General features: G+C 38.2%; 2 protein-coding genes across 2 annotated transcripts in view; both read left to right on the top strand.

The window, feature by feature from the left end:
- The first annotated feature begins 2,757 nt into the window (after positions 1 to 2,757).
- Positions 2,758 to 3,318, top strand: LOC129928964 (collagen alpha-2(IV) chain-like). The gene has a single exon (XM_056045571.1). It carries the CDS (start codon positions 2,758 to 2,760, stop codon positions 3,316 to 3,318), a length of 561 nt encoding a protein of 186 aa, XP_055901546.1.
- Positions 3,319 to 8,551: 5,233 nt separating this feature from the next.
- Positions 8,552 to 11,653, top strand: part of LOC106056572 (homeobox protein HOX3-like) — a 43,061-nt gene continuing 39,959 nt past the window's right edge. Inside the window, exon 1 of the mRNA XM_056004237.1 lies at positions 8,552 to 9,255. Coding sequence (XP_055860212.1) covers positions 8,850 to 9,255 — 406 coding nt within the window. The 5' untranslated portion in view covers positions 8,552 to 8,849. The remainder of the gene's footprint in view (positions 9,256 to 11,653) is intronic.

The following is an 11,653-nucleotide window of genomic DNA, read 5'->3' as shown; positions in this document are numbered from 1 at the left end:
TTTTAGATATCTCAAAGTTGTATTAACCCCCCCCCCCCCCCATCTTCTCTGTCTCTGTTTCTCTCTCTATATTCGATATTGAAGTGTTTCCTTTTCAGACCTTACGATCTATGGGGCCGATGATGTTAAGGGCGCGGTGGCTGAGGTTTGAATCTCGGTGAAGACTGTGATTTTGAGTTTCGGGATTTTTTAGGGCGTCCCTGAGTCTACCCAACTCTAATGGGTACCTGACTTTAGTTGGGGATAGTAAAGGCGCTTGGTCATTGTGCTGACCACATGACAACCTGCTCGTTAACCGTTGGCTATAGAAACAGATGACCTTGTTAAAGCATTGACAAGCGAGGTGTATTAATAATTGGTGTTCAGCAGTGAAGGTTCAGATAATATTTTTTTTCCTTATAGCACAAAGTTATGTTATTAGTAGTTAGCGACAGTCATCTTATGACTTCCCCTGAGTCCACCCAACTCTAAATGGATACATGACATTTTGCGGAGAATTAAAGGCTGTTAGTCGTTGTGCTGGCCACATAACGCCCTTGTTAACCGTCGGGCATAGACACAGATTAATTGTATATCATCTGACTACATAGATCACAAGCACTGAAAGGGATACCCTCTTTTTAAAATCTCAAATGTTATAACCAAGCAGGGCCGGTCCTAACAGTTGCGGGGCCCGATGCGGAACGGATTGCGCGGGGCTCTGTCTGGGTAGGGGTAAGGATAATAAGTCAAAATTAAGATTTTATATTAGAAAATAAATTCGTCTTTACATTTTATTCATTCTTTACTAAGTACAAAATCATGATAAAATTTTACGAGCCTTGCGTGTAGAGATGTATACCATCAAAATACTATTTCTTAAATAGATCACGTTCAATACCAAGAATTGTCAAATTGATCAATCTATTTTGGTGAGTTATTAACCTCAAGTAATTCTTGATTAGTTTGAGGCGCAAGAAGCTTCTTTCACCAGATGTCACAATTACGGGTATTGTTTAAACTATTCTGAGTGCAACAAAGTACTTTGGGAAAGCAGTGTACCTTTCATTAGTGGACTGATAAGCTAAAATGACAATTATGTCTATTTTATGAGTTTTCATAAGATTTTAATAATTTCAGGAGATTCCCATGACTTTTTCGTATATTTTGCTATTTCAGGAGATTTTCAGAAGCTCCTGGAAAATCAGGAGGCAGCAGGAACCCTGATAAGTTATGGTTTGATTTAATAATTTACACCTAGAATTAGCGCTGGGCCTATGAAAGTGCTGGGCCCACTGCGGCCGCATAAGTTGCAGTGGCCTAAGGCCTGCCCTGTAACCAAGAACATACAAAACAAAAGTCTTTAGTTAAAATAATTAGAATCACTGTTGAGCTATCAGAGGCGCGGTGGCTGAGTGGTAAAGCGCTTGTCTGCCGAACGGTAGGGTCCCGAGTTAAAATCCTGGTGAATACTTGGATTTTTAATTTCGGGATCTTTAGGGCGCCTCTGAGTCCACCCAGCTCTAAAGGTTACCTGACTTAGCGAAAAGAAAAGGCATTTGGTCATTGAGCTGGCCACGTGACTCACTCGTTAACCATGGGCAACAGAAACAGATGACCTTTACATCATCTGTCCTATAGATCGAAAGGTTTGGAACATAACTTTTTACTGGTGAGCCATCAAGAGTCTCATAATCACGAAACACACATTTTTTTAAGGGTATATCTAGTAGCGTATGCAAGGTGGTTGAGTGATAAGGTGCTTGACTTCCAAACCGAGAGGTCCCGGGTTCGGATCTCATTAAAGACTGGCATTTTTAATTTCGGGATTTTTATGACGCCCCTGAATCCACCCAACTCTAAGGGGTATTAGTTGGGGAAAAGTAAAGGTGGTAGTGGTGGCCACATAACATCCTTGTTCACAGTTGGCCAAGAAACAGATGACCTTTACATCATTGCCCTATAATATATAGATCGCATGGTCTAAAAGGGATACTAAGCTTTTGACTGGTGAGTCGTCATGTGTTTCACAATCACGTGACCCCCAGTTGCTTTCATGTGTATGCCTAGTAGTGTATTGGGGGGAGGGGGGCGCTTAGTGGCTAATTGGTAATGCGCTTGACTTCCAAACCGAGGGGTCCTGGGTTCAAATCTCAATGAAGACTGTGATTTTTAATTGCCACCCAACTGTAATAGGTAGTTTACATTAGCTGGGGAAAAGTATAAAGTATAAAGTATCTATATATAATTATATATATTTCTCTTCTTCCCTCAAAAGTTTAAACAATAAAGTATAAAGCATAAAGTATAAAGTATAAAGGCGGTTGTGTTGGAAACATGACCTCCTCGTTAACCGTCAGGCAAGAAACTGACGAATTTTACATCATCTGCTCTATAGATCGTTTCCCTCAAATGGAAACTGCACTAGGAGTGTATGCAGGCTGAGCCTCAACTTCGTGCGGTATGATTTGTTTGTTCTTCCTTGCAAGAAATGGAGCATTTAGAAGTTGACGGAACAGGCAACTTTTCCAAAGTTGACGGAACAGGCAGCTTTTCCAAAGTTGACGGAACAGGCAGCTTTTCATAAGTTGACGGAACAGTCAGGTTTTCCAAAGTTGACGGAACAGTCAGGTTTTCATAAATTGACGGAACAGGCAGATTTTCCAAAGTTGACGGAAGAGGCAGGTTTTCCAAAGTTGAAGGAACAGGCAGGTTTTCCAAAAGTTGACGGAAGAGGCAGGTTTTCCAAAATTGACGGAAGAGGCAGGTTTTCCAAAGATGAAGGAACAGTCAGGTTTTCCAAAGTTGACGGAAGAGGCAGGTTTTCCAAAATTGATGGAACAGGCAGGTTTTCCAAAGTTGATGGAAGAGGCAGGTTTTCCAAAGTTGATGGAACAGGCAGGTTTTCCAAAGTTGACGGAAAAGGCAGGTTTTCCAAAATTGACGGAAGAGGCAGGTTTTCCAAAGTTGACGGAAGAGTCAGGTTTTCCAAAGTTGACGGAAGAGTCAGGTTTTCCAAAGTTGACGGAAGAGGCAGGTTTTCCAAAATTGACGGAAGAGGCAGGTTTTCCAAAGTTGAAGGAACAGTCAGGTTTTCAAAAGTTGACGGAAGAGGCAGGTTTTCCAAAATTGACGGAAGAGGCAGGTTTTCCAAAGTTTAAGGAACAGTCAAGTTTTCCAAAGTTGGCGGAAGAGGCAGGTTTTCCAAAGTTGACGGAACAGGCAGGTTTTCCAAAATTGACGGAAGAGGCAGGTTTTCCAAAATTGACGGAAGAGGCAGGTTTTTCAAAGTTAAAGGAACAGTCAGGTTTTCCAAAGTTAATCCCATGCATTAAATAGGAAAATGTGTTCACGTCATGTCGTCGTCAAACTGCGATGGAGACTAGTATTTATGTCACTTAAGGAGCTTTCATTGTTGTTGACTTCATGCAGAGATCAGTTGCAGAGATCAGTTGTTCCTCATAGTAAATGTTAAGAGCATTAAAGAACGGTTCCCATTAAGTCTACAATGGCGAAAAAAAATGTTCTCTTTGAAACCCAGGGACAACCAATCTTCACCGCTTTACAGAGAGAACCTCCATGTCGTCTGAATCAATTACGTCGTATACAGACTGAAATAAATTTATTGTTTGTAAATTCTGTAATTAAATGTTGGGGAACAATTATGATTTTTTTTTTAAACAAATACTTTTACGCTGTTATGACTTCTATGGAATTGTAAGATGTTTTAAGATTTAAATTATGTAAATAAAAAATTAAGCTAAATAATAAGGTTTTATTGTCTATGCATATTTGGGAAAAAACATTTTTATTTGTATTTTACACATGCGGTCCATAAAAAAATAATTGGATAGATATAGATAGATAGATAGATAGATAGATAGATAGATAGATAGATAGATAGATAGATAGATAGATAGATAGATAGATAGATAGATAGATAGATAGATAGACATGAAACCCCAAAATGACAATTTGTCTATTATTCAGGAGAGTTTTATGAGTTTTCATGAGATTTTAATAATTTCAGGAAATTTCCAGGACTTTTTCGCATATTTTGAAATTTCAGATTTCCAGGAGGTCCTGGAAAATCACGAGAACACTGCTATAAAAGAACAATGGTTTAATTTAATAACTAACAAATAAAATTAGCGCGAGCCTAGGATAGTGCGGGGCCCACTGTGGCCGCATAGCTTGCAGTGGCCTAAGGCCGGCCCTGTATATATATATATATAAACAAAAAGGAAATCGTCTTTAAAAAAATTATGTCAAGTCAGATTTTTGTAATGTTGTACAGCAGACGACTAAAAAAAAATGGCGGAGAAGACAGATAACGATGGCTGCAGAGTATAGCAAGCTTCAAGTTAGGAAGACTTGAAAGGGAACCAAGATAGGCCACTCCATGCTCTCTCTTGTAACACCCCAGGTTCCACTAGGCTCCCTTAAGGTTCAGTAACATTATCTATTGTTACGATAAGTGGTCTTATTACTCCATGTTCGTCAGTCTGTCTGTCTGGCATTGTGCCTGGCCTCATAACTAAATTTTAGAGACTCACCTGTTTTTGTGTGTTCTGTTCGTGAAATAGTCTCAATGATTTTAAAAATGTTCTTACGAACATGCCAAAGGATTATATTATTATCTAATTATCTTCTAATTATCTTCTGTATCAGATACTCGTGTTTACTGTTGAATAAGTTACACAGGTTTCTTGTAGAGTATCATTGAACAAGTTTTCAATACTCACTAGTACTATGTACACATTTCAACGTTAAACAATTATCCCCCTCTCTCTCTGCTCTTCCCTAAAACACCCTCTTTTTTACTTCTCTCTCTCTCCTTCACTCTGTCTTCCTCTTTCTCTCTCTCTTCATTGTTCTCTCTCCCTTTCATTTCTCTCTCACTTTCTCCCTTCTTTCTCTCCTATCTCACACTCTCTCTTTCTCCTTTCTTCTCTCGCACACTCACTTTTTCTTCCTCTTTCTCTCCCTCTCTTTACCACGTCGCACTATGTACCTCCCTCCCTCTCTACTACTCCCTTTCTCCCACTTCCTCTCTCTATCTCTGACACCCTCTCCTCCCCGTGATTCTCGAAAACATCTCTAACGATTTTCCTAGAAATTAGACATTTGATTTGTCTCGTTTGGAAAAGAGTCACGAGCTCGTTGGTCACTCTCTGGGAGAACATCTGGTCACTCTCTGGGAGAACTCGTTGGTCACTCTCTGGGAGAACTCGTTGGTCACTCTCTGGGAGAACTCGTTGGTCACTCTCTGGGAGAACTCGTTGGTCACTCTCTGGGAGAACTCGTTGGTCACTCTCTGGGAGAACTCGTTGGTCACTCTCTGGGAGAACTCGTTGGTCACTCTCTGGGAGAACTCAAGTTTGACCGTTATCATTTTTCAAAGTAGAAACAGAACTAAATGTAAATGTGGCTGGAGAACTAGCAAATACTTCTCTGGAACGGACGCCATACTCGGGTATTTCCGCATGTAGGTATTACTTTGTTCAAGAGTTTAATCAATTAATGCTCAGGAGCATTGTGTGCACTGTCTTCGAAGTCTAGATCTAAAGGCCTATCGTTGGAAGAGTATAAAGTCTAGTTCATTTATGCTTTCGCTTAACCAGTTTTCTTTTTTTTCAAAAATACAAAAAAAAAAAGGAGGGGGGGGGGTGTAAAGAATTTCCATTTTTTTAATTTAACATTCACTAGTTATTTATAGCAAAAGAATCGCTGTATGAGCTATATAAAGAAGAATGTCTTTTTTTTTTTTTTAAAGTACTTTTTAAAATGTTTTTCTTGTTTTAGAGTTATTTTTTTTTTAGTCAGTCGTAAAGTTTCTGTTTGATAGTCCTGTGTATGATGTGATCTTCATGCGTGATATCTACGTGTTTAGTTTAGTGGCTACGTGTGTCAGTACATACATACACGTGTGTGCGTGTGTCTGTGTGTGTGTTTTTAGAATATGATTTGTTCGTGATTTTATACAATCTTGATTTCCTCAACTATTCCTTGTGCATTCAACTTACTAGCAGTGTATTTAAGTAACTAGTTACATTTCTCTGTTTCTATGGTGCATTTCTTTTAATTTAAAAAATAATTTGAATTCTATTTGTTCAATACAGTCAAAAGAAAAAACGCAATCAGGGCGCAATCGTCTTGGTCTCAATATCCGGCTGTTCCGATAACCGGATTCAACCACAGCCAACGTGATCTGGAGGTCACGATTCAACTGTGTCATAGACTTTATAAAGTTTGTTTAGATATTTATTATAAGCCATTGATTCCTAAAACCATCGGTCCGATTACCCGGTTCTCACACAAAGTCTTATGTTAAAATAATTAGAATCACTGCTGAGCTATCGGAGGCGCGGTGGCTGAGTGGTAGAGCGCATGGCTTCCGAACAGAGAGGTCCTGAGTTAAAATCCTGGTGAAGACTGGGTTTTTTAATTTCGGGATCTTTAGGGCGCCTCTGAGTCCACCCAGCTCTAATGGGTACCTGACATTAGTTGGAGAAAAGTAAAGGCGGTTGGTCGTTGTGCTGGCTACATGACACCCTCGTTGACCGTAGGCCACAGAAACAGATGACCTTTACACCATCTGCCCTATAGACCACAAGCTCTCAAAGGGGATTTTTTTTTACTGTATAAATTCAAAATAAATTTAAATAAATATAAAATTTAATAATGAAAGAGCAATTATTTATGCTATTTTAGTCCAAGCATTAGCCTATAAGATTGCAAGTCCAGCCACTGGCTTATTTTAATTTAAGTTGGTTAAAGCTCTAGATGTAATTATCTTATAACCTACTACTTTGAGTTGTTCTGGAAGCAGCCATAATGTAGTGGTTTATCAAGTCACTCTGTCTGTCTGTCTGTCTGGTAAAAAATGTTTATACGATATTTCTTTCACACCCATTCCCAGATCAAGCTGAAACGTTGCACAATTATTCATTGACATAGACAAGACATAAATCTATATAAAATAAGTAACCAATTAGATAATTATTTACTGGTAATTTATTATTTTGTTTAATAGCAACAATGGAAACTAATACTTCAGTATTCACAGATATGGCTAAATGTGTTGGTTTTAGTCCCCTTAAATACTTGTAAACGCTGTTTCTCCCTCACACTTTCTTGGATAAAGTAATTCTTTACACCATTATTAACAGAACATGAATCAATAAACAAAAATACTCAATTAGTTAATTCATTACTGGTAATTTTTTTTTTTTTGTTATATTGAATAATGAAAATAACTTGTACATTATTTGTAGATAAAGTTTTAATGACAGAGTTCTTCCCCTTTATATAAGCTTTGTTTTTTTTAAAGGAATTTTTATATTTCGTTGTTTAAAAACTAAAAATGTCCATGCTAGTGATTTCCATGAATATTAAAATCAATACTTGTATTTATATACATTTTGTACCGTAGTTAACAGGATTTCTTGTATCTATAAATAGAGCAAGTCTCCTTTCGTACCTTTCACTTTATGAGTGCAGATGATTTTAAGGTCATCTTTTTTTAGGGTCGACTGTTAACAAGTGTGCAATGTGGCCAGGACAACGACCCACCGCCTTTACTTCCCCCCACGTAGATAGATATATATATATTTTTTTAGATTAAGGAATTTCTTGGACTTTAAATATTAGTGTTAGTTCTTCTTTAATTTAGTTAAAACTGATGTAAAGTCGGTTAGCATTAAATATTTGTATATATTAAGAGTTTAAGAAGTGGGCTGATCACTAGAGCAGAACTAGATAATCCGTGTCTAATCGATAATCTACTTGGGGGGATTAGTAATCAGACACACGCGCACGCGCGCACACACACGTGTAATCCCTACTCCTTTGAAGTCCCAACAATACCCAACGTGTTAGTTATTGATTCTACTCTAGCGTGACTATACTGGTTCACTCTTTGGCGTGGCCTTATTGTGATATTAGTCTTGTTAGCGATCTAATTAGGCTTAACTTTTGTCTTAGAAAAATTTATGCAAATTACGCATACCAATTTTTAGCATTATAAATGCATATTTAACAATAGATGGGCATAATCATACTTAAGAACCAGACACATAGCCCAAAAGGAGTACACAATTTAAAACTCCTGTATTTCCAGCTATTTCAGCAAATTTGAGCAGATGTACGCTTTATTATGCGAATAAACACTTTAGAGCTGGTCGCGATTCGCCAGTATATTTAAAGCATGTTATGGAACGTTCGAGTGTATTTACTGTACCCAAACGCTTTGGCTCGTGTTTTATAGGTGAAGCTTTGGAACGTGTGATGTACCCCCCCCCCATTCCCCTTATGACCTCCGCCCCATTTCTCCGTTACAGCACAACACACACATCGCTACCTCCTCCAATCTCTGACTGGTGGGATAGCCCGAAATCCTGGTCAGGATAGACAGAGGGAGCGAGGGAAGAATAAAACGGGCACCCGCTCGCCCATTCGTTCCCTTGCCTGTCCGAGTGATAGCGTAGTTCAATGCCGCTGGACAAGAAGCCGCGCGACTTGAGGGGGAGATTATTTTTTTTCCTCTTCGTATTTTATTTCTCTCGAGTAGGCGGAGCCAGACACGTCCCGCTGTGATTGGCTGGCGGGAGAAATCCACGTGACGTTGGAGATTGGCACTTGGCGATCAAGGGGGGAAAACTCGGGAGTGGAATATTTTGTTTATAGACAGGCAAAACTGTAGCGGTGAAAGGATCTGATCTACCAGTGGATATTATAGATCTATACGTGTGCTTGTTTCAAAGTTGCACTGTTAAAAAAAACAACAACAACACATAATTAATTACTGGAAATAATACTAACAAGTACCGCAAGGAGTGAGCCTGGATTTAACACTATTGCCTAACGGCATGCAGAAGACCTATTCTAATGCTGGCGACGCCATGCCGCACGGCTATCACCCGGGATACTACCCGGACGTTGGATACGCCAAGTACGACACCTCGGCCATGTACGCCGGGTATCAGGGCAACTGTTCGCCCCTGGGCGACGCCACTGGACTTGGATCCTACTACCACCACCAATCCAGCTGCGCCATCCAAGGGGGCCCGATGGGCGACCCCACCTGCGGTGGGATGGTAGACGGCGGAGGGGGTCTGTATGACCCCAACGGCTACCCGAACCCTTGCGGGGTCCCGGGCAACGGGTGCCCCCCTGGGCTAGGGCCCGTCATGCCCAACAAGCAGGCCCACGAGATTTACCCGTGGATGAAGGAATCCCGCCAAAATAATAAACAGCGTCAGGCTCAAGTGACAGGTAAGAACTAATTACTTCATCAGATTACGTATTAATGACCTACTTAATTAGAACTTATGCTCATCATGCTATATCTTAGAGTTATCTTATCTTATCAACTACAGGCGTCCCTTTAACAGAGAAGATAATTATGTCCTGCATCAAAGCGTTAATCTCGTGCATGTTAATTAAACTTGAACTATGCTAAGTAATTTGTTTTCCTGGCTGATTCAGGCCATCCCGTTGTATACTCAAACTGCTTTAAAGGAAAAGGAGCTTTCAACAAATTTGTCCCAGCAGATGAAATAAGTAATGCCCTGCTCTTTTTGTCTTTCTAAATAATTCAATGTGCTATTTTTTTTTATTTTTTTGTTGTAATTGTAGGTTATGTTTCCTTTTTTAGTCTTCTGTCTCTATATGTAGTGATTTTACTAAAATGCTTTGACTCGAGTTATAAATCTCAGGACATCCGTTTCTCAACATCCTCTGCCCTATAGATCGCAAGGCCTGAAATGGAGCAACTTTTTTTTTACGTTACTATAAATCTCAGAGCTCTATTTTGCGTCTATTGTAGTTTTTTGTTTTAATATATAATTTATATCTTATAACACATTATATCTCTTAAATTCTTTTCTTATAATGCACTATATCTCTTAGAAATTTCAACTTATCTTTAATGTACAGACGTTAATTAAAACAATAATTACTCCCTACGCCTACCACCATGATATTCCAGAGGTTAATGCTTATTAATAAATGTAAATTCAATTCAGACTTAATTGCCCTCGTTTCATAGTCACTTTGAAATGAGGTCTTACATCTATTTGTCCCAGCGTATGACAAAATAAAAAATATACTGAGGTAAACTTGTACTGATATACAATTCCGTGTCTCAAAATATTATCTAATTTTTATAATTGAGTGATCTGAACTATTGCTACTTAAGTTAAAGAAAATTGAAACAAATATATGCAAATTATATTATATTTACCAATTTCATGCACTGATTCATACTCGACAATATCTAAATTTATTTAATTACACTATTCTAGGGCACATTGGGGCGTATATGGGGCGTGGTGGCAGTATCCTGATTATATATAAGTCGAAGCCATTTGGTATCGAGTTCGAATCTCGGTGAAGACTAAATTTGGATTTTGGGATTCTTAGGACGCCTCTGGGTGCATCCAACTCTAATGGGTACCTGACATCAGTTGGGAAAAAGTAAAAGTGATTGGTCGTTGTGCTGGCCACATGACACCCGTGTTAACCGTCGGACAAGTAAACACATGACCTTTGCATTATTTGCTCATAGATCGCAAGATTTGAAAAAGTACTTTACTTTTTTATGTATTGCCCTAAATGGGCAGGGATACGGTGGGGTGTTTGAAAAGGGGCAAAATGATGAAGGCTTTTTGCATAGTAATTATTTGTGTGCAAGATGCACTCTTGAGGGACAGAGGATGAAAGTGACAATATAACATTTTTTTTTTGTTTTAAGACCATTTTTAGTGGCCTGCCTTAATAGTGTTAGCTGTAACGCAGAGATAGTATTAGTAAGTTTATATTCATAAATCTTGAACCGTATGAATATACGATTTTATAGTAAACATATTTTGTGCCCCCCCCCCTTTTTTTTATTTTATAATCTACAATTGAAAACTCTTAAAAAAAAATATTTGAAATATCTATCCTGGATGAAATTAGTTTTACGCTAGTACATTGCAAATATCAAACTATCACAACGAGACTCGTGAAAGCAGACTAATACGACTGTCTCACTTTAACAAGACATGACAGTTTACTCCAGAACTTTGTCTTTTTGTAACTCTCGTATTGCTATAGGAACAGACTGAGTGTTCTTAAATCTATTTCTGTGAACGGAGACTTATTGATTGAACAACTTTCCACTGGGGCTTTACTAGTGACATTTAGGATTTTATGCGTTTGTTTTTTTATTGTTACTGTAACAGATTGCCCTAAACTAGGTTACGAACATGAACCTCAAACAATGCAGATGTTAGCCGTGTCAAACTTGTGGGGCTTTGTTCTTATTATTGCAAAATAAATAAATAAATAGATTTTTAAATAATTAAAAATATTTTCCTTGGTAGACTTATTCTGTGCTGTACTTTTGAGTTGCTCCAATTTGTATTTGTAGTGACATTTATATTAGCATCTTTGATAGTACACATATAACTATACACATACATGCAATATATTTATACTCATACGACTCGTACATACAATACACATGTACAGAATAAATACACATATAATACACAGAAAATTAGAAACATATGTGTTTTTAAGAAGTATATATATTTGTATATATCTTTGTATTATATGTGTATTTATTCTGTAGATAGATATAAATGTATGTGTGTAGGCCTATGTGTTTGTACACAAAATTATATAT

The sequence above is a fragment of the Biomphalaria glabrata genome, chromosome 11 (assembly GCF_947242115.1).
Source record: "Biomphalaria glabrata chromosome 11, xgBioGlab47.1, whole genome shotgun sequence".
Lineage (NCBI taxonomy): Eukaryota > Metazoa > Mollusca > Gastropoda > Planorbidae > Biomphalaria > Biomphalaria glabrata.
Note: the sequence above shows the minus strand (reverse complement) of the source record. Positions and strands in the feature narration are given on the sequence as shown.

What these genes read in the sequence shown, in the direction of transcription:
- LOC129928964 (XM_056045571.1), top strand. Translation starts at nt 2,758, where the DNA reads ATGAAGGAACAGTCAGGTTTTCCAAAGTTGACGGAAGAGGCAGGTTTT.